The sequence below is a fragment of the Pristis pectinata genome, chromosome 6 (genome assembly GCF_009764475.1).
Source record: "Pristis pectinata isolate sPriPec2 chromosome 6, sPriPec2.1.pri, whole genome shotgun sequence".
In the NCBI taxonomy this organism is placed as follows: domain Eukaryota; kingdom Metazoa; phylum Chordata; class Chondrichthyes; order Rhinopristiformes; family Pristidae; genus Pristis; species Pristis pectinata.
In genome coordinates this window covers 17,643,532-17,667,798 of record NC_067410.1, presented here as the reverse complement: position 1 = coordinate 17,667,798, position 24,267 = coordinate 17,643,532, and the positions used below count along the sequence as shown (strand labels likewise).

The following is a 24,267-nucleotide window of genomic DNA, read 5'->3' as shown; positions in this document are numbered from 1 at the left end:
AGGATCGAAAGAGACCACAGAGGGTTGTAGACTCAGCCAACTCCATCACAGACACAACCCTTCCTACTATCGAGGACATCCTCAAGAGGTGGCACCTCAAGAAGGCTGCATCCATCATTAAGGACTCTCACCATCCAGAACATGCCCTCTTCTCCTACCACCGAGGTGGTGGTACAGGAGCCTTAAGACCCACACTCAACATTTCAGGAACAGCTTCTTCCCCTCTGCCATCAGATTTCTGAACGGTCCATAATCCCACGAACACTACCTCATTATTTCTATTTTGCACTATTTATTTTTGTAACTTAGTCATTTTTAATGTCTTGCACTGTACTGCTGCTGCAAAACAATAAATTTTATGACATATGTCAGTGATAATAAACCTGATTTTGATTCTATCCCTTTTAGCGTGATTATAGTGCCACAGAATCATGCTAATTCAGTGTGAAGTGAGCACTTTGCTGAGGTCACTTCTATCAACGCCATTGTAGTCAGTGTATCGATGAGGAGGAAGTCAGGTAGGTTTATCCTTCATATTGGTTCCCTCATTACTTGCTGCAGATCCAGTTTGGCAGCTAGGTTTTTTAATGATTTGGCCAATTCCTTTAGGGCTGCTACTACCAAAGTGATGGACCTTGCAGTCTCCCAACCAGAGTACATTTTGTGCCTTTGCCACTTTCGGTGCTTCTTCCAAATGTTGTTCAACATGGAGGAGGACTGCTTCATCAACTGAGTGAAGATGGTAGGTGGTTCTTAGTCTTGTAATGAACAGATGGGAAACGGGAAAGGAATGGGCGTAGCTGCAAGGTGCTGGCATGCAGAGTGATGTGCCAAAATAGACTCATGAGGCAGATTGAGGAGGATTGTGTCTGATTTGAAACACCGTTCCTCTTGCGTTATGAGATTTTAGATAACAGAAATTTGCCCTCATGGAATTCACAAATCACTACCAAAAAAATTTGAGATACAGAATAAAAATTCACTCTTACGGAACTTATATGTGACAAAAATAACAAAGTAAACAAAAGATGCGAAAGAAAGAACAGTCAATTTTTGTCAAGGGTTAGCATTATGGAAAATCAATGATATGGACGGTTTTCTAGAAATGCAGCTCCTCTGTAATGTGGGGGTGTACTGTACTATGAGACTTCATGGGGTCTGGATTCAATTTCGAGGAATGCTGGTGGCTATGCCTTTCCACCTGTATACTATTATGCTGCGACCTCTAGTGAGTCTGTCCATCCAGTGCGACAGAATGTAGCCAGGGGTTATGATGGAGAAGTCTGGCACTGTCTGTAAGGTATGATTCAATAAGTATGACAATAGGATGGATGAGTGCAGCTCCAATAACACTCAAGGAACTTGAACTCATCCAAGATAAGGAGCCACTTGAGTGGCACCCCATCCACCACTGGCAGCTCATCAACTGGGGCATCTGGAGATGCCATTTCTTGGGTGCCTGAAAAATTGAGAAAAGCACAATAAGTGTAGGAGAGGCACATTAAAATTATTTGAATTTTATTAACAATAAAACATTGTGGCATGAGGTAAAAGGAATTATGCAAAGAGAATTATGTTATTATCTTCGATTTCCAAGCCACTCTTTCCTTGATACAACGTGTTCTGTGAGCAAACAAGGGTCTCTCACTCGGTCCTGCTGCTGTTGGAATCTGCAGCTGCTAGCCACCAAGAGTGGAAAGTTAGTGCCAAGGTGCTCACATCAGTGGGCAATGATTATGTTCCTTTTAGAGATGGAAAACTGACTTAAATCAGCACAGGTTTATTTTGAAGTGGTGGGCAAGACTCCCTGTTATTATGCACTAATGAGAAAAACATTGCATTAGCACTGCTCATCATTGCACAGAGCCTTTTTGTTTAAAAACATGAACAAGGTCCTCATATATTTCCATTTCAGGGCTAATTAATTTTTTAACCCCCAAAAAGGAGGGCATTTGTTTTGTTCTGGTGCTGGCTCTTGGGTAGTACTATTCAATTATTCCTCCTCCCTAATTCTTTCCTCATAGTACTACAATTTTCTCCTTTGCAAATATTCATGAAATTCACTTTTGAAAATAAATATCAAATCTGATTCCACTCGCCGTTCAGAAAGTGTATTCCTGATCATAACTCACTGTGTAAAGAAATATTCATTGTGGAATTATCTTAAATCTGTGTCCCTTAGTTACTAAACATGCAGCTCATGCAAACATCATAGATTATTCGGGCATCCCCCACCAGGACTGCCTGAGGGCCCTTGGTTGCTCCCTCGAATGGAGGCCCAAACTGTCCCCAAACACCACCTTGCTCCACCTGCCTGAACTTGTTCTCGCATTGAACAACTTATCATTTAATTCCACTCAGTTCCTCCAAGTCAAAAGTGTTGCTATGGAAATCTATGTGGGTCTGGCTATGTATAGTGTTTACAAACAACATTCTTTATTTTAGTCTACTCACATACTCTTCCTCACTACTTTTTCCAGAACATTAACTATCCTGGTCCTATTTCTCACTTCTAAATTCCATGCTCCGACCTTCACATGGTGCAAGGCTCACTTTTTCTTTTCCTTCCCCGATTTCTCTTTCTTCAGTCCTGAGAATCACATTTGCTATTTCAGCATTCTGAAGAAATGCACTCGCATGATATCCTGGACCATTCCTTAATCATTCCCTGTACTCTGCCTGTTCTACAGCACTTTTCTCTGCAAACACAGATGATACTTCCTTTCTTCCTTTTATGGAGATCACCAACTAATACAGATGATTTGCTTCATCTTCATCTACTCAAAATTCACAATGCAATCTCCTTTGCACTAGGGAGACCAAAAGGAAGCTGAATGGAACACTTCTGTTCATTCAGCAAGTGTGACCTTGACCTGCTCAGAGACATCGTGGTTGGCATTGACGAGTTGGGCCGTAGAGCCTGTTTCCATGCTCCATGACACTTCAGCAGTGGAATTTGGTTGTTTCAGGTTGGATGATTTAGATACCACAATGAATTCTTCCAAGTACTGTTGGCACTTCTTGTCCTACCTGAGTGCTACAGCAAGACATCTCCATTCACTGGATCATTGTGCCAGAACTTAACCATCCCGAGCTACTTCTTTCCAATAGATTCACATCCATTTGACTACTTTTATTATCCCAAGGTCTCCTTCCACTGACTGCCTTATAGGCTAAGAACATTTCAATCTGTTGCCTCTGAAAACAGTTTCTGCAGAAGCAAATTGCTACTGTATATTTCTGTCTGATTAATATAAATTTCACTTTAAAAGATAAATTTGATGATCAGAGCCTTTAATTTGTTAAAGGATTTCAAATTTTGTAGCAGGACACTATTTCCCACCCCTAAATGTTTCCACTCAGAAGTTCACCCTGAATAGTTGGATTAGGCTGACTCTATTCCACTCAGATTGTATTAATGCAGTTGAGAGGTCAGTGACTGCACCAGTGAAATCTGAAGGTTTAGTTAAAAACTGAAAATAATCAAATATCTTAAATTAATCTTAAGAACTTGTAGATCAATCATAATCAATTGGAGTTGACAAATTTAAAAGCATTTCCACTAAAAATTCTAGATCAAAAGAAAGATATCCAGATTAGTTGAATTCTTGTTTCTTTTAGATACTGACTAATCTGGAATATATCTCCTGACTTTGCTATTCAAGTAACATCATTCTTAACACAAAACCTAGGGTGGGAGGGGTAGGTGGACTGTTTGTGGTTAATTCAGCCAAGATTCTCTCCTTGGATCGCTATCCAATGACCTCTGCTGGTGAGTATGTCTATGTAGACCTCGATGAGGGCAGGATCAGATTCATTTTCAGAGTACATTGGGTCAAACTGAACTGAAAATATCTTGCTAAACTTACTTATATGTATTTATGTTATTAATGTTGGTATTTTTACTTTTATCAAAACTAGCCATAAAAGAATACCAACTTAAGAGCACAATGTTCTACAACAAAAATTTCACGGGTAATAGTCTTCCAGCTGCATTATCTCCCAGCCATGTAAAGGCTCATAATATTATCTTTGTCATTTATAGATCTGTCATTTACTACTTAAGCAAATTCCAAAAAACACGTTGGTACTTGTATAAGGGTAAGCCTAAAAGTACAGAACATTCAATTGTGCATGATTTTTCTGATTTGACTTAAGTCTACAGAACAATGCCTTCTTCCATCCTGATCTTTGATAGCCTTCCCTTGAGATATGAATAGGTTGACAATGCAAGCAGAAAATAAAGCTTGTTAAATAAAACTGAACTTGTCTCAGCACAAAGAAGAACAATCAAACTTACAGGTGCTGCAGAATATAAGCTGAAACATTGAGCTGAACATAAGGACTGTAGGGAATATCCCTCCATGTGAAAAGTCTGAATTCCTAAACTTGACTGTGGTAACATTTCTTATCAATTACTCTTTGTATCTATTAAAATAATTGTCTAATTCAAGAAATAGCTGCTGTACTTGTTCCAAATGTTCAAACTCCTGTTGGGTCCTGTCTTGGAAATGCAAGACTGAAAGTTTGCACCTTCCTAAAGACGTAGGGACCTTGGAAAGAAAGTGAGTAAAATGAAATGAAAGATGCACTTTATGATGCACATAAGCATTTCAATGCTACAGAAGTTATACTTGCTCTACACAGACTGTTAATACACAAATTGAATGCAAAAATTTGTATTCCAGGAAACCACTTTGATTATTTGTTATGGTGCCAAGGGTTATGCAAGATGATTTTAGTTGTAGGAGCTGAATGAGGCTTTTTTCATCTCCTTTATGAAAATAGGAACAATAACATCTGATTTCATCACAGCTGCACTCATGAGCATAAAAGCATTTGTGTCACTGCACAATTACAGCTTTATACCCCTGTTAACTTTCAGTTACTTGAAACTAACAGCTCTTGTATCTGAATCATCAGAGGACAAAAAATCAATACAATAAGAGAAACTTATAGAGAACTTTGCTTTTATGATTGCTTATATAATTGCACAAAGACGTGGCAGATTGGAAGATTGGACAGAATTTCAAAAAAAAAAATCAAAGATTGACAAAAAGATTAATAATGAAGGAAAATAGTAAAGTATGGGTAAAGCTAGCCAGAGATATAAAAACAGGTAGTAGGAGTTCTCACAGGTATTTGAAAAAAAAGTTAAGAAAGTAAGGTTTGGTCTCATATGAAATGAGTTTGGAGAACTAATAATGGAAAACAAGGAGAAGGCAAATGAATTAAGCAGATATTTTGCATCAATCTTCGTTGTAGAGAATACAAATAACATCCTAGAAATAGCTGGAAGATGGAAATTTCAAGGGAGGCACTCAAGAAATTACAATCACCAGGGAAGTGGTACTGAGTCAATTGTTGGAGTTGTGGGTATTGATGGACTTCATCCCAGAGTCTTAAAAGAGACGGCTACTGAGATAGTTATTGCATTGATTTTAATTCTCCAGGATTCCTTGGATTCAGTAAGGCTCCATTAGATTGAAAAATAGCAAATGTAACACGTTTATTCAAAAAGAGAGACACAAGGGGGAAAAAAAAACTACAGGTCTGTTAGCTTAATGTCTGTCATAGGGAAAATATTAAAAACTATTAGTAAAGTTACTCGACCTGGAAACTTAGAAACATTCAAAGTAATCAGGCAAAGTCAACATGGTTTTGAGAAAGGGAATTCATGTTTGACCAACTCATTGGAGTCCTTTGAAGTAATAATGTATGCTATGGATTAAGGGAAATTGATGGATATTATACGTCCATATTTCCCCATGACATAGAAGGAGGCCATTCAGCCTATCAGATTTATGCTGACTCACAAATCAATTCCCACTAATTTTTCCATCGATTTCCAAAAGGTATTTGATAAGGTGCTATATCAAGCTTATTGCAGAAAATAAATGTTCCTGATATAGTGGACAACATATTGGCATGGACACAAGGTTGCTTATGATGTAATGGGTAACATTGGCTCACAGGAAACAGGGAATAGGCATAAATAGGTCTTCTATCTGGTTGGAAAGATATTAACAAGTGGTGTGCCATAGGGGTTAGAGCTGTGACTTCAACTTTTTACAACTTGTATCAATAATATCATTGAAGTATTGTTGCAGAATTTGTCGATGACACCAAGTTTGGTAGGAAAGTTGTGAAGAGGACACAAGGAGGCTTCAAAAGGATATAGATGAATGAGCAAATATCTGGAAAATGGAGTGCAATGTGGAGAAATGTGAAATTGCCCACTTTGGCAGAATAAAATAGGAGCATATTATCCAAATGGTGAGAGATTGCAGATCTCTGACGTCACATGGGATCTGGGTATCCTGGTGCATGATTTGCAAATGGCTAATATGCAGGTACAGTGAGTAATTAGGAAAACTAACATAATTTAGTTAAGGGAACTGAATAAAAGAGTACGGAGAATATGCTTCATTAATATAGGATATTGGTGAAACTGGGGTCACCTTATTTAAAGAAGGATGTACACGCATTAAGAGTCTACATTAATACCTGGAATGGGTGGGTTGTCTTATAGTGAAAGACTGGACAGGTTGAGTTGAGGGGAACAAGAGGGGACTTAATAGAGAGAAGCAAGCTCCTGAAGGGTCTTGACAGGATGGACGTGGAGATGACGTTTCTTCAGAATCAGATTTATCATCACTGACTTATATGACGTGAAGTTTGTTGTTTTGTGACAGCAGTACAGTGCAACGACATAAAAATTACTATAAATTACAAAATAAATAAATAGTGCAATAAAAAAGGACAGAAGCTGTTCCTAAGTCATTGAGTATGGGTCTTCAGGCTCCTGTACCTCCTCCCCGATGGGAAAATCTAGAACTAGGAGCCACTTTTTAAAAATAAAAGGGTCACCTATTTAAGACAAAGGTGAGGTGAATTTTGTCTTTCAAACTTTCTTCCCCAAAAGGCAGTGGGAGCAGAGTCTCTGAATATATTTAAGGCAGAACTAAATAGATAGTGATAAGCAAAGGGAGAATGGTTACTGCAGTGTACAAGAATGCAGAATCAAGGTTACAGTCATTTTGGCCACTCTATTGTTAAATAGTGGCGCAGGATTGACAAGCCACATTGTCTACCGTTTCTCCTGATCTGTATGTTCATAACAGCAGAAGGTTTATTCCATTCTGTTATACATTTCCAAAAAGTTTTCAGTTTATTGTATTATAACTCTGAGTTTGAGTTATCTAAGGATGTAAGCGATCCAAACGCAGTGCATCAGATAAACAAAGTAATATTTTCTGCAAGACTTGCACCATTAACAGTAGCAGTATACTTACCTGACCAAGTAATTAACCCACAGGTTAAAAATTCACACAGCTTCTGGTTTTACCACTTTGAAATACCATATCAAAAATATCAATCTTTCACATGTGAAATTCTGGCAATGAAGCAGGTAGTGATGAGAACAACATTATAATTGTCACATGTCAGGCTTACATCCAAATTTTAATTTTATTAAAAATGATTCATTAGGCAATTATTGAAATCATTTCCTCCTGGTCCTCTTCCCCAGAACATATAGGAGAGGACATAAACAATAGAAAATTTTTTGTTTTGCAGTTTTCTTCCTAAAGTACCAATAATGGGTGCCTTTGCTGCCTACTCTCCTTCACAGCAATTCTGCAGAACACTCAAGTACTCTGCATCTTGCTTTCTAACTTAGGAAATGTTTATCTTTAACAATATTTTGAAATGCTACATTAAATACTGATCAGCTATGTGGAATGTTTTGTTTTTGTGATTTAATTATAGATTTATGAATTGCTTATGAGTATGGTATTTTGATATTTGGCAAAGTGTTCAGGAAAAGTAATCTCTGACTTTTGCTGGCAACACCATTGTTAAAAAATCTCAATTAAGTTGCCACATAGAATTGCCTTTTGTTTGTTATATCAAATTGACAACAATTTTCAGGGCTCCAAACATCACCGATTATCATTGAATACTGTGATTCTACAACATACAACAAAATGCAAACATTCCTCTCCCCATCCTTACTTTAAAAAGCTACCATGATATATCTGGTATGGGCTCATGATCATGTTATGGAACAAAATCTTTAGTATTGCCTAGAGTTTGATTTTTAAAATGTCTTCTTCATGGATTTTTATCTACACTAGCAGATCTGCCGAAGGAAGACATGTTGGAAGAGATGAGGAGTGGAATTCAACTGATAGGGGTACAAAATAGACAGTAGTACACTGGCAACACATTATGCATGCTTCCTTTCCACTAAAGTTAAAGGGGAGGTTATATTTTATATTCATTCTGTTTAATGTAATTACTAGGGTCAATAATATTCACTGACTAAATAATTTAAAATAACTTTTCACTTTATGCTGCTTATGGCTGTTTTAGTTCAATTTTTGAAAATAAAAATAGAATCACAGTATTCAACGAAAGTCAGTGATTTGATTTAACTATGTACACAATTTTTAATCTCCGACCCATTTTTGAAAAATCAGCATGGAGCAGGCCAAATATATACCAATATATGTGGAAAAACAGAATAGAAAGTAAACACATGGCAGCAGGTTTTACAAACACAAGACTACATATGTAAAATAGTTTGTGTAGAATTAATTTTAGAATATACCTGTCAGCTGAAGAGTTTAAAGGGTGGTGAAAATTTACTGAATTTTGTTTAGTACATGAAACTAACTGCTACAGAGAACTTCATTGAAGCCACAACTTGCATCACCTAATCCTAGCATTGCAGTACAATGTAAAATAGCTAAGTAAGGTTATGCTTTGGTATCCAGATCTTAGGTTGGATAGAGAACTATGTGCACCTTTGTAGATATGGAGTAATTATTAACAGTAACTGTGCAGGAGCTGGCCACATATAGAATCTTACGTGGTTTAATAATGGGGCTTAGGCTGTTCATCTTTAATAACAATTGGATAAAATGACAGAAAGAATAATCTGCAGTTGTGGTTGTGGTTAATATGAAGATTTTTTTTTGCTGGATAACCGAACTGTGAAATGCCTTGGCATATTTACATTACATTAAAGGCACCTTGTGAAAAGGAAGTTGTTGTTATTGTATATTTAAAGAAATTAGGAGTTTGTACAAACAAGTTCACTAGTAGATTTCAAAGGAACAGGAATGGACCATAAGGACAGATATCTTTCAATATAGCTAAGCACAGCATGATACTTGTGAAAAAGTTCACACCCTACCATGTTTCGCGTTCATAGTACTAAAAGGAAAGCAGACCTGACTATTGTAATTCATGAATCATTAAAAATCAATGAGTAGTTTAATGAGGCTATCACAAAGCTGAATGATTGCAATGTGTAGTTAGGTTAATTAGAGTCATACAGCACAGAAACAGGCCCTTTGGCCCAACTGTGTAAAGAAGTTACCTCTCAGGTCTCTTTTAAATCTCTCCCCTCTTATCTTGTATCTATGCCCTCTAGTTTTGGACTCCCCAACCCTGGGGAAAAGACTATGACCATCCACCTTATCCATACCCCTCATGATTTTATGAACTTCTGCGAGGTCACCCCTCATTCTCCCACACACCAAGGAATAAAGATCCACCTCTCCCTATAACTCAGGCCCTCCAGTCCAGAGAGCATCCTTGTAAATTTCTTCTGCAACCTCTCAAGCTTCACAATGTCTTTCCTATAACAGGGTGACCAAAACTGTACACAATACTCCAAATGCAGCCTCACCAATGACTTGTATAACTGCAACATGATGTTCCTATTCCTGAACATGATGCCCTGACTGAAAGCCAGCATGCTAAATGCATTCTTCACCACCCTGTCTACTTGCGTGGCCACTTTCAGCGGATTGTGCACTAGTACTCCCAGATTCCTCTGTTTCACAACACTTGTCAGTGCCTTGCCATTCACTGTACAAGTCCTACCCTAGTTTGACTGTCCAAAATGCATCACCTCACACTTATCTCAGTTGAAATCCATTTACCATTCCTCAGCCCATCTCCCTAACTGATCAAGATTTCTTTTCAATTCATTGTAACCTGATTCACTAATAACAAGACCCCCCTAATTTAGTATCATCAGCAAATTTGCTAATCGTGCCATGTACATTCATATCCAATTCATTTACATAAATAATGAATAATAGAGGTCCCAACACTGACCCTGGGGCACCCCACTAGTCACAGGCCTCCAGTTGGAGAATTGACCTTCAACTGTCACCCTCTGCTTCCTATCATCGAGTCAATTCTGAATCCCCCTCACTAGCTCCTCCTGAATCCCATGTGACCTAACCTTCCAGATCAGCCTGCCATGCGGGACCTTGTCAAAGGCCTTACTAAAATCAAGGTAATGTTGCAAGCTAATTAAATGTGAAATTAGAAGGACAATTCCCTTTTAGTCATAGGCATTAATCAGGCTGTATGTTCCAGTTCTGGTATTCTCTTACTTGAGGGTTATCCGGATTCTGGAAAGGGTTTAGATATTTGAGTGATATCTAGTTCAACAGTCCTGAGTCACAACAGGCTGAGAAGCTGGTGGTTTTTACTTTGGAAAAATGCAAAGATTGAGAATTAGGACACAAGTATGTAAATAATGAAGGTGTTAGATTTTGTACACGTAAATGATTATCTGAGTTAGAGATTAGAGAAATGGCAATATAAGTGTTAAGAGTTTCAAACTGAATTGGGTGGTAGGAAGAACCACCTTTTGCAGGGAACCACTACTGAACTAGGTTAAGTATAGATTCATTGGGCTTTGGCTACAAGGAGAGATTGGATAGGCTGAATGTGTTCACACTGGAGTTTAGGAGGCTGAAGAGTGACCTTATAGAAGTTCATAGATGATGAGGGGCATAGTTAATCAGTCTTTTTCCCACGGTTGGGTCTAAATCAGAGAGCATTGGTTCAAGGTGAGAGGGGAACAATTTAAAGGAGACTTGAGGGATAGGTTTTTCTTAACACAGGGTGGTGGTTATCCGGAATGAACTGCCAGACAAAGTGGTAGAATCAGATACAATTACAGTTTAAAAGGCACTTGGACAGATACGACGTGGGCCTAATATAGGCAAATGGGATTGGATAGACATCAAGGTTGGCACGGAAGGTTGGGTCAAAGGGCCCATTTCTGGGCTGTACAACTCTATGACTCTATTGCAAGTCTTTAAAACAGGACTGCATTTGTTCCTGCCAGTGCATGACATCTTGCATTACAGAAGCCAGTGGTGCATGTTTAGTAGGGTACTCTTGAGGCTTGTTTGATTCCTATAAATCGGAGAGGAATTTCCCTGTTTTCTTGCCACTTCTAAGCAAGTGTGTGAGATGGGGAATGGGAAGAAAACTGAGATGTGGTTGGTGGTGTGATGATGATACAGACATGATGGATGTCTCTTAACCTGTGGTTATAACTGCCCTAGTCAGTATGCTATGTTTAGCAGAACTTCTTCTGTCATTACTTCTTCAAATGTTCCTCTTGCCTGCCTCTCCACTTCCCTCTCTTCCTCTTCACATTGCCAATCTTTGGAATATAGGAGATAACATTAAAGCCATTTTTAAAATAATGGGTCAGTGAGAATTGCATTTCTCAACTTTGTTCATTAATCATGAGTATGAAACATATATGGCCTTAAAACCCTTGCTATTTTAAGCATTAGAATACATAACAAGTTGCTATGAAAAATGCATCAGTTAAAGGTACTGTACATTACAAATGCTTTAGCAGTACTGAAGGGATGAACAGCTGTATTTTGGTTACAATCCTGTACTTTGGTAGGCTGAGGGATAATCCAGAGGTTTGGAGGCACTTAGAAATAGTTACGAGATTTGGTACAATTGCAGTTGGACTCCTAGTGTTTGACAGTACTACGATTCAATGTAAAGAATAAGGGAGCAAATATAGAATGGCCATAAAAACATTAAGCATCTCAAGTTCTGGAGTACTGATTTGAAACTTTACAAAATATCTTTGTCAACATTTGATTCAGAGATCTGTGATTGATTCCTGGATATGTATCCATGTCTGTACATCTTGGCCATTCCTGCTAAGCTATAAACGATGCGAAAATTCTGTTTAGTAATTATTAACAACACAGGTGAAATAATTAGAACTTTCAAATTCAATTGTATAAAAATGTTGAGATAAGTCAAAACACCATCTGTGATTCTGACAGCTGTTAACTTCTGGAAAATCTATGCTTTCTTTTTAACCGGACAAGAAGCTTTTCTGCTTCAAAGTTGCATGAATTAAAAGCTACTTGAATATATATATCTACAATCTACAGCAGGAGGAGGACAGATTTCTTAAGATTGTGGAATACAAGGTAAAATCTATGACTGCAACATAATCAGTATTCTCTTTTTACCCTACAAAGACTTCTCACCTGAAGAAATATTTACATATTTATCCTCCCATTTTTCTTCTAATTGGAAAACATTTGAATGGAAATTCCTTGAAGCACAAGAAAAAAAAAGACATTAGTAAAGATAGAACATAGAAAAACTACAGCACAATTCAGGCCCTTTGGCCCACAAAGCTGTGCCGAACATGCCCCTACCCTAGAAATTACTAGGCTTACCCATAGCCCTCTATTTTTCTCAGCTCCATGTACCTATCTAACAGTCTCTTGAAAGACCCTATCGTATCTGCCTCCACCACTGTTGCCGGCAGCCCATTCCACGCACTCACCACTCTCCGAGTAAAAAAACTTACCCCTGACATCTCCTCTATATCTACTCCCCAGCACCTTAAACCTATGTCCTCTTGTGGCCACCATTTCAGTCCTGGGGAAAAGCCTCTGACTATCTACCCTATCAATACCTCTCATCATCTTATATACCTCTATCAGGTCCCCCCTCATCCTCCGTCGCTCCAAGGAGAAAAGGCCAAGTTCCCTCAACCTGCTTTCATAAGGCATGCTCCGCATTCCAGGCAGCATCCTAGTAAGTCTCCTCTGCACCCTTTCTATGGCTTCCACATCCTTCCTGAAATGAGGCGACCAGAACTGAGCAGAGTACTCCAAGTGGGGTCTGACCAGGGACCTATATAGCTGCAACAATACCTCTCGGCTACTAAATTCAATTTCCCGATTGATGAAGGACAATACACCATATGCCTTCTTGACCACAGAGTCAACCTGCACAGCCGCTTTGAGCATCCTATGGACTCGGACCCCAAGATCCCTCTGATCCTCCACACTGCCAAGAGTCCTACCATTAAGACTATATTCTGCCATCATATTTGACCTACCAAAATGAACCACTTCACACTTAGCTGGGTTGAACTGCGTCTGCCGCTTCTCAGCCCAACTTTGCATCCTATCTATGTCCCTCTGTAACCTCTGACAGCCCTCCAAACTATACACAACACCCCCAACCTTCGTGTCATCCGTAAACTTACTAACTCACCCTTCCACTTCCTCATCCAGGTCGTTTATGAAAATCACAAAGAGCAAGGGTCCGAGTACAGATCCCTGAGGTACACCACTGGTCACCGACCTCCACGCAGAATACAACCCTTCAACAACCACTCTTTGCCTTCTGTGGGCCAGCCAGTTCTGGATCCACACTGCAATGCCCCCTTGGATCCCATGCCTCCTTACTTTCTCAATAAGCCCTGCACGGGGTACCTTATCAAATGCTTTGCTGAAATCCATATACACTACATCTACTGTTCTCTCTTCATCGATGTGTTTAGTCACATCCTCACTAAACACAATCAGGCTCGTAAAGCAGGACCTGCCCTTGACAAAGCCATGCTGACTATTCCTGATAGGTGAAAGATGTCTGAATCACATTGATATAGCCTAGGAATTTTGTTGCAAGCTCAGATTTGTAATTCAAATTCAACATTGCAGTTCCATGCAAAATATCACAATCAATTTGGGAAAGATTAAAGGGTTTAAGTAAAATATAAGTGCAGGCATTAAAAGAAACACAATTCAATGGATAAATTTAATCAGAGAACATTAAAGCACAGTACAGGCCCTTCGGCCCACGATGTCGTGCCGACATTTTATCCTGCTCTAAGGTCTATTTAACCCTTCCCTCTCACATAGCCCTCCATTTCTCTATCATTCACGTGCCTATCTAAGAGTCTCTTAAATGTCCCTAATGTATCTGCTCCACAACCTCTGCCGGCAGTGTGTTCCATGCACCCCCTACTCTGTGTAAAAAACTTACCCCTGACATCCCCCTTATACCTTCCTCCAATCACCTTAAAGTTATGTCCCCTCCTGTTAGCCATTTTCACCTTGGGAAAAAGTCTCTGACTGTTTCCTTGCTCTATGCCTCTTATCATCTTGTACACTTCTATCAAGTTACTTCTCATCCTCCTTCTCTCCAAAGAAAAAAAAAGCCCTAGCTCACTTAACCTATCCTCATAAGACATGCTCTCCAATCCAGGCAGCATCCTGGTAAATTTCCCCTGCACCCTCTCTAAAGCTTCCACATCCTCCCTATAATGAGGCAACCAGAACTGAACATAATACTCTAAGTGCGGTCTAACCAGAATTCTATAGAGCTGCAACATTACCTTGCTGCTCTTGAACTCAATATTCCAACTAATGAAGGCCAACACACCATATGCCTTCTTAACAACCCTATCAACCTGCGCAGCAACCTTGAGGGATCTAGGTACGTGGACCACAAGATCCCTCTGTTCCTCCACACTGCTAAGAATCCTGCCATTAACCTTGTATTCTGCCTTCACATTCAATCTCCCGAAATGTATCACTTCACATTTTTCCGGATTGAACTCCATCTACCACTTCTCAGCCCAGCTTTGCATTCTATCAATGTCACGTTGTAACCCTCGACAAACTTCTACACTATCCACACCACCACCAACCTTTGCATCATCAGCAAACTTACCAACCCACCCTTCCACATCCTCATCCAAGTCATTTATAAAAATCACAAAGAGCGGGGGACCCAGGACAGATCCCTGCGGAAAACCACTGGTCACTGACCTCCAAGCAGAATATGCTTCATCTACCACCACCCTCTGTCCTCTATGAGTGAGCCAATTCTGAATCCACACAGCCAAATTTCCCTGGATCCCATGCCTCCTGACTTTCTGAATGAGCCTTCCATGAGGAACCTTATCAAACACCTTACTAAAATCCATGTACACCACATTCACTGCTCTACCTTCATCAATGTGCTTTGTCATATCCTCAAAGAATTCAATCAGGCTCATAAGGCACAACCTGCCCTCACAAAGCCATGCTGACTGTCCCTAATCAGCCTATGCTTCTCCGAACACCCATAAATCCTGTCTCTAAGAATCTTCTCCAGTAATTTGCCCACCACTGAAGTAAGAATCACTGGGCTGTAATTCCCAGGGTTATCCCTACTCCCTTTCTTAAACAAAGGAACAACATTTGTCACCCTCTAATCATCTGGCCCTACTCCTGTGGCCAGTGAGGACGTAAGGATCATCGCCAAAGGTGCAGCAATCTCTTCCCTCACTTCCCATAATAACCTTGGATATATCCCGTCCGGCCCCGGTAACTTATCTATCCTAATGTTTTTCAAAAGTTCCAGCACATCCTCTTTCCTCACGTCAACATGCCCTGGCATATCAGCCTGTCGTACGCCATCCTCACAAATGTTAAGGTCTCTCTCACTGGTGAATACTGAAGCAAAGAATCCATTAAGGACCTTCCCTACCTCTTCCGACTCCAGACACATATTTCCTCTTTTATCCCTGATCGGTCCTACCCTCACTCTAGTCATCCTCCTATTTTTCACATATGTGTAGAATGCCTTTGGGTTTTCCTTAATCCTACTCGCCAAGGCCTTCTCATGCCCCCTCCTAGCTCTCCTAAGTCCATTCTTAAGTTCCCTCCTGGCTGCCTTGTAACTCTCCAGAGCCCTGTCTGATCTATGCTTTATAAACCTTAGGTAAGCTTCTTTCCTCCTCTTGACAAGATATTCTACGTCTCTTGTCAACCATGGTTCCTTCATTCTACCATCCTTACCCTTCCTCAATTGGACAAACCTATCCAGAACCCCATGCAGGTATTCCTTAAACAATCTCCACATTTCCGCTGTGCACTTCCCCAACAACATTTGTTCCCAATTTGCGCTCCCAAGTTCCTGCCTGATAGCATCATAATTCCCCCTCCCCCAATTAAATACTTTCCCGTATCGTCTGCTCCTATCCCTCTCCAAGGCCATGGTAAAGGTCAAGGAGTTTTGGTCACTATGTCCAAAATGCTCTCCCACCAAGAGCTCTGAAACCTGATCAGGCTCAATGCCTAGTCCCAGTTCCAGAGTGGCCTCTCCTTTAGTTGGCCTGTTCACATTCTGTGTCAGGAATCCTTCCTGGACACACCTAATAAACTCCGCCCCATCTATCCCCTTTATACTAAGGAGGTGCCAATCAATATTAGGGAAGTTGAAATCACCCATGACAACAACCCTGTTACTTTTGCACCTCTCCAAAATCTGCCTCTCGATCTGCTCCTCAGTGTCTCTGCTGCTATTGGGGGGTCTGTGGAGTGATCGCTTCCTTCCTGTTTCTGACTTCCACCCACACTGACTCGGTAGATGATCCCTTCAGGATGTCCTCCCTTTCTACAGCTGTGACACTGTCCCTGATCAGCAAAGCCACTCCCCCACCTCTGTTACTTCCATCTCTGTCGCTTTTGAAACATCTAAACACCAGAATATCCAGCAGTCATTCTTGCCCTTACGACAGCTTCGTCTCTGTAATGGCCACCACGTCATCGTTCCATATATGTACCCATGCTCTACGTTCATCACCCTTGTTCCTGATACTTCTCGCATTAAAGTTGACACACTTCAGCCCATCCAACTGACTGCAGTTTTGCTCTTTCAAAAACCTATCCTTCCTCAGAGTCTTTCTACACTCTGCATCTACTTGTACATTAAATGCACCAACCTCTGACCTATCACTCTGGTTGCCATCCCCCTGCCAAACAAGTTTAAAACCTCCCCAACAGTTCTAGCAAACTTGCCTGTAAGAATATCGGTCCCCCTCCAGTTCAGGTGTAACCCGTCCCTTTTGTACAGGTCATATCTTCCCCAGAAGAGATACCAATGATCAACAAAATCTGAAACCCTGCCCCCACACCAACTCCTCAGCCAATCATTCATCTGCCAAATCATCCTATTCTTACCCTCAATGGCGTGTGGCACAGGCAGCAATCCAGAGATTACTACCCTTGAGGTCCTGCTTTTCAGCTCCCTACCTAGCTCCCTATATTCCCTCTTCAGGACCTCATCTCTTTTTCTACCTATGTCATTGGTACCAACATGTACCACAACCTCTGGCTGTTCACCCTCCCCCTTCAGAATGTTGTGGACCCGATCTGAGACGTCCCTGACCCTGGCACCCGGGAGACAACATACCATTCAGGAATCTCTTTCACATCCACAGAATCTCCTGTTTGCCCCCCTTAATTAGGGAATCCCCTATCACTACTGCTCTCTCCTTCCCCGCCCCCCCTTCCCTCCTGCGCCACACGACCAGGCTCAGTGCCAGAGACCTGGTCACTGCGGCTTCCCCCCCCAACAGTATCCAAAGCGGTATACCTGTTGTTGAGGGGAACGGCCACAGGTGTACTCTGTACTACCTGCCTATTCTCCATCCTTCTCCTGACAGCCACCCAGCTACCTGCCTCCTGCAGCTTAGCAGTGACTGCCTCCCTGTAGCTCTTATCTATGAACACCTCGTTATCCCGCAGGAGCCGAAGGTCATCCAGGTGCAGCTTCAGTTCCCTAACACGGTCTGCAAGGAGCTGCAGCTGGATGCACCTTGTGCAGATGTAGTTATCAGGGCCAGAACTCCCACGTCTCACAAGCTGAAACACACCACTGACCCTGGAGCCATTCTAACTACTTTGACCTGGCACTAAAGGAAATACGAAAGCAAGAAAGAAGAAACTTACCAGAGATTTCGCCTCTTCTCGCTGAAGCCTCTTGAGCCAAAGCCTCAATCCCCCCACTCTAACACTGGCCCACTCAAACAATGGCCGTTCCACTTATACTTTCCTTCCTTTCATTTGCTGCTGTTATTAGCCAATCAACTGGTAACAATGTGCAAATGTGCCTCGTTCAGATCCTTGGAAGGTGAAACTCACAAGCACACGCACAGAGACTCACCTTTTTTCAAAGGTCCTGCTCCAAATCTCGCTCCAACTCCCGACTCTGCAAGGTGAAATTCACAAGCACAGGCACAGAGACTCACCTCTTTTCAAAGGTCCCCTCCAAATCTCGCTCCAACTCCTGACTCGAATTTAATCTTATTCTATCTAAAATATATAACTTCTTAAATTCATACATCTTTTAAATGTACCCTTTATTTAGGATATTTGAAGCTTCAATCATTGAAGAGAAAAAATGAAAAAATAATTGAAAAAGCAATTTCACAACCAATTATCATTTTGCACAACCACGTTTTTCAATGTGGCTATAAGGACTTCTAATGATAGAAAAATCAACACAAAATCTATGACAAAACATTATAATATGAAGTCAGGTGCAAGAACAGGCAGTGCAAACAAAGGTAATATTTTAAATAAAGTAATATAAATCTCACTCTTCTCATCATTTAAATAGAACACAGCTCAGAAACTACATTTATATGTTAACTATATTGCAATTATAAATTACTGCTGACTTCATGTGAAAAATAAAGTTGTCGTATATTTGTCATATGTTAAGATATGTATACAAAGAAATGCATAACTGCAACTGAGAATTGCAATTTTTACTCCAAGACTTTTGTTCCAGATTTAATTTATTTAGTATACTGAAACTCTTGTTTTTTTAAAATTATATTATGCTTCAATTCACCAAGAAACATTTTTTGTTTCCAACTGATGCTGTGGTACAATTGCAAAAACCAAAATAGTCTAGCAAAATTCCCAACTTGGTATAAAGTTGCTCTTCAAAATAAAGCTTGCCTGTGAAGCACCTGTACATTTTATATCCAAATGAAACAACTCAATTAAGTTGTGTTCGAGGGAAAGAACACATTTAAACCATTAACTTCCTCAAATAATTTTATTTGAATGTATGGTATTTGAATATATATGGGACCATTTTGAAGTGAAACAAAACTATTTACTGTTTTATAAGAAATATTGCATCATGGAGAGGGCATAATAACAAAAGTACAAAAGCTATATATGTATAGATCACAACTTAAAATTTCATTGTATTTGTCAATGAGCAATATTAGAAAAGGATTAACTATTTTACAAAACTTGGATTGGTGATTGCTGGATTTATACATATTATACACAGGGGCTTAAGTCTGTCAATTCCATTTTCATCTGTTTTCAATCACCTGACTTTAATCATGGCTTTTGCTGATTGTCAAGACATTCACGTAGTTTGTCTTCTGTCAATGTAAGTCGCTGTTCAAGGATCGTCACTGTCTGAAGAATAAAATTAAAAGAAAAAGTATTGTTTATTTGAGGTAAAGGGACATGAATCACAAAAAGGCTGCTATATTTAATTGGGGAAAGGCAAATTATTAGGCTATAAGGCGAAAAATTGAGAGTGTAAATTGGGATGACATTTTTGAAGGGAAATGTACTATGGAGATATGGTCGATGTTCAGGGATCTCTTGCAGGATGTTAGGGATAAATTTGTCCCAGTGAGGCAGAGAAGGAATGGCAGGGTGAAGGAACCATGGGTGACAAGAGAGGTAGAACAACTAGTTAGGAAGAAGATGGCAGCATACATAAGGTGTAAGCAGCAAGGATCAGATAGGGCTTGTGAGGAATATAGATTAGCAAGGAAGGGACTTAAGGAGGGGCCGAGGAGAGCAAAAAGGGGACACTTGGCGAGTAGGGTTAAGGAGAATCCCAAGGCTTTTTTTCTCGTATGTGAATAGCAGAAGGATGACTAGAGTAAAGGTAGGTCCGATTAAAGACAAAGGTGGGAAGATGTGCCTGGAAGCTGTGGAAGTGGGTGAGGTTCTCAATGAATAATTCTCTTCAGTATTCACCAAGGAGAGGGGTCTTGATGACACTGAGGACAGTGTCGGTAAGGGTAATGTTCTAGAGCATGTAGATATGAAGAGAGAGGATGTGTTGGAGTTGTTAGAAAATCTTAGGACAGGTAAGTCCCCAGGGCCTGACGGAATATTCCCCAGGCTGCTTTGAGGCGAGGGAGGAGATTGCTGAACCGTTGGCTAGGATCTTTGAGCCCTCACTGTCCATAGGAATGGTACCAGAGGATTGGAGGGTGGCCAATGTCGTCCCCTTATTCAAAAAAGGTCATAAGATCACAAGACAAGGGAGCAGAAGCAGGCCATTTGGCCCATTGAGTCTGCTCCAAGGAAAAGGGAAAAAGAAATGGAGTGGGGAAAAAAAAACTATTCTAATCCCATTTTCCAGCCTTATCCCCATATCCCTTGATACCCTGACTATTTAGATATCTGTCTATCTCCTCCTTGAACACCCCCACTGATCTGGCCTCCACTGCTGTGCGTGGCAAGGAGTTCCACAATTTCACCACCCTCTGGGTAAAGAAATTTCTCCTCATCTCTGTCTTGAAACTGTACCCTCTAATTCTAAGATTGTGCCCTCTGGTCCTGGACTCGCCCACCAAGGGAAACAGCCTAGCCACATTTACTCTATCCTTTCCTGTCAACATTTTAAATGTCGCTATGAGGTCCTCTCTCATCCTTCTGTACTCCAGTGAGTACAGTCCAAGAGCCGACAAACGCTCATCATACGTAAGCCCTTTCATTCCCGGAATCATTCTCGTAAATCTCCTCTGAACCCTCTCCAACGTCAGCAGATCCTTCCTAAGATGTGGGGCCCAAAACTGCGCACAGTATTCCAAATGAGGCCTCACTAGTGCCCCGTAGAGCCTCATCAACACTTCCTTACTTTTATACACTATACCTCTCGAGATGAATGCCAACATAGCATTCGTTTTCTTAACCACCGATCCAACCTGGTGGTTAACTTTTAAGGTATCTTGTACGAGTACCCCCAAGTCCCTTTGTGCTACCGTACTTTCAATCTTCTCTCCTTCTAGATAATAATCTACCCGCTTATTTCTGCTTCCAAAGTGTACAACTGCACATTTCTCAACATTGAATCTCATCTGCCATTTCCTTGCCCATTCTCCTAAACTGTCTAGGTCCCTCTGCATCCTTTCTATTTCCTCTATGCTCCCTACTCCTCCACTTATCTTGGTGTCATCCGCAAACTTAGCCACACAACCATTTATTCCATCATCCAAATCATTGATGTACAAGGTAAAAAGGAGCGGCCCCAACACCGAACCCTGCGGCACACCAGTAGGGATAGTCCAGGGAATTACAGACCAGTGAGCCTTACATCTGTGGTGGGTAAGCTGTCAGAAAGGATTCTAAGAGATAGGATCTATGAGCATTTATAGAATCATGGACTAATTAGGGACAGCCAGCATGGCTTTGTGAAGGGAAGATCTTGCCTCACAAGCCTGATAGGGTTCTTTGAGGAGGTGACCAGGAAGATTGATGAGGGTAGTGTAGTAGATGTGGTCTACATGGATTTTAGTAAGGCGTTTGATAAGGTTCCACATGGTAGGCTTCTTCAGAAGGTCAGAGGCCAAGGAATCCAGGGAGGCTTGGCCGTTTGGATTCAGAATCGGCTTGCCTGTAGAAAGCAGAGGGTTGTGGTGGAGGGAGTGCAATCGGATTGTAGGGCTGTGACCAGTGGTGTCCCACAGGGATCAGTTCTGGGACCTCTACTTTTTGTGATATTTATTAATGACTTAGATGAGGGGGCGGAAGGGTGGGTTAGCAAGTTTGCAGATGACACAAAGGTCGATGGTGTTGTGAATAGTGTGGAGGGCTGTCAAAGCTTACAGAGGGATGTTGATAGGATGCAGAGCTGGGCTGACAAGTGGCAGATGGAGTTCAATCCAGAGAAGTGTGTGGTGGTACACTTTGGAAGGACAAACTCCAAGGCAGAGTACAAGGTTAATGGCAGGATTCTGGGCAGTGTGGAGGAGCAGAGGGATCTAGGGGTTCACATCCACAGATCACTGAAAGTCGCCTCACAGGTGGATAAGGTAGTTAAGAAAGCTTATGGGATGTTAGCTTTCATAAGTTGTGGGATCGAGTTTAAGAGCCGCGAAGTAATGATGCAGCCTTACAAAACTCTGGTTAGACCACACTTAGAGTACTGTGTCCAATTCTGGTCGCCTCATTATAGGAAGGATGTGGAGATGTTGGAAAGGGTGCAGAGGAGATTTACCAGGATGCTGCCTGGATTAGAGAGTATGGATTACGAGGAGAGACTAAAGGAGCTAGGGCTTTACTCATTAGAGAGGAGGAGGATGAGGGGAGACGTGATTGAGGTATACAAAATATTAAGAGGAATAGATAGAGTGGACAGCCAGCGCCTCTTTCCCAGGGCAGCAATGCTCAATACAAGAGGGCATGGCTTTAAGGTCATGGGTGGGAAGTTCAAGGGAGATGTCAGAGGGAGGTTTTTCACCCAGAGAGTGGTTGGTGCATGGAATGCCCTGCCTGGGGTGGTGGTGGAGGCTGATACGTTGGTCAAGTTCTTGTTAGATAAGCATATGGAGGAATTTAAAATAGAGGGATATGTGGGAGGAAGGGGTCAGATAGTCTTAGGTGTGGTTTGAAGGGCAGCATAACATGGTGGGCCGAAGGGCCTGTATTGTGCTGTATTGTTCTATGGTTCTATGGTTTATTTCGTTTGTTGGGAGCTTCTAGTTTTGCTTTCTGTTACATATAAAACATGTAAAGGATGATTATGCTTAAGACAGCAATATATTTACAGGTCAGGAGCAATCTTATTTAAATTATATGTTCTTTTCTTAAGGCCTCTCAATTAGAGTACAATTTTCATGTTACAATCCCTTGATTTTTGTATCAGTTGCAAAATGAAAATGGTTTAATGCAAATCAACTGTGACTAAATAGCATATACAGAAAATGGTTCAAATCCTCTATCTGCTTCCTTTTCTTATTGCTGCCTCCAACATAACCAAAGTCTGGAAAGACAAGAGCATTTCTGCTCTCTTTCTGCCCACAACTCAGATACCATAACTCTAATCTTTCCTTAATTTATGACCTCCAACATCTGGTAGCGTGAGATACTACCAAACAAATCACAGTAAAGCAGTTTCCTTTATAGTCCCTTGAGGTTGGGGCCCATACAGGACAAAGACATTTACAGAACAGAGTACAAGAAGCTTCTACTTTCTCAGAGCAGTACCTAGTACACTTTATTCCATAATGTTTCAAGTACAATAACACCCAATTGATTAAACGCTTCATAAGAAATTGAAAGCTTAGGAATACTGGTAATAATAAAGTCACATTAAATAATTGCTTTCAATAATTTAACTTTGTTCTTTCTTTGATATGTGAATAAATGCACAAGAATAGTTAGCCGGGGCATTAAAATCTAAATCAAACTCAAGCTATGCATCGCACATATTTTACAATCCACACTTGATAGGAAGACCTGTTTTTTAAAAAATTTTACTTACAGCGTGGTAACAGGCCCTTACGGCCCAACCAGTCCACGCCGCCCATTTTAAACCCCAAATTAACCTACCCGTACGTCTTTAGAATGTGGTAGGAAAGCAGAGCACCCGGAGGAAACCCACGCAGACACGGGAGAACGTACAACCTCCTTACAGACAGCAACAGGAATCGAACTCCGATCGCTGGCGCTGTAATAGTGTTGCGCTAACCGCTACGCTACCATGCCGCCCCTAATTTTATATAGCTTCCTCAAACAGAGCAACGTATAATGGTCACAGAGCACATTATTGCCAATAAACCACTTTTGAAGTATAATTGCTATTGGAATATTGAAATGGCAAGTTAAAGTGTGCCAAGACAACATGTTTAAAAGCATTTTTAAGAACAATATACCCAATTTCCAGTAAATTTCCCAGACAATTTAACATTATACATCTAAACTCACTCCCAAATAACTTGCATTTTGTTTTAAACTGTGTCCACAGCAAGATGCATGCAAGATGTAGCGGTTGGCACAGTTTAGCTAAGCAGGAGGGTGTTTAACCTAAAAGCAGCAAACTAAAATAAAGAAAGGAGGAGAAATAAATGGAAAAGAATGAATTTAGATAAGAAAATGGTGCATTCGCCTAATATTACCATTTCACAAACATAAAAGGTAAGCATTCTAACTTAGAAAGTTGTCCTTTATCAGTAAGATGAAAAAAAACTAATTTGCAAACCCACAAATAAAACTAGTACCCATTACTAGGGCATAATCACAGAAATATGATCTGGCATTGATACGTGAAAATAAAATTTCACAC

The 24,267-nt window shown here is 40.7% G+C and overlaps 1 protein-coding gene across 3 annotated transcripts in view; it reads right to left on the bottom strand.

Annotated features, from left to right (window-relative positions):
- Positions 1-18,281: 18,281 nt before the first annotated feature.
- The window catches only part of LOC127571610 (POC1 centriolar protein homolog A-like), a 103,174-nt gene continuing 97,188 nt past the window's right edge, over positions 18,282-24,267 (bottom strand). For 2 of the 3 annotated variants that reach the window (XM_052018154.1, XM_052018152.1), the window contains one exon: positions 18,430-19,376. In XM_052018154.1, the coding sequence (XP_051874114.1) occupies positions 19,296-19,376 (81 nt within the window). In that variant the 3' untranslated portion in view covers positions 18,430-19,295. Of the gene's footprint in view, positions 19,377-24,267 lie in introns of all 3 variants that reach the window. The other variant, XM_052018151.1, reaches the window with a different exon arrangement.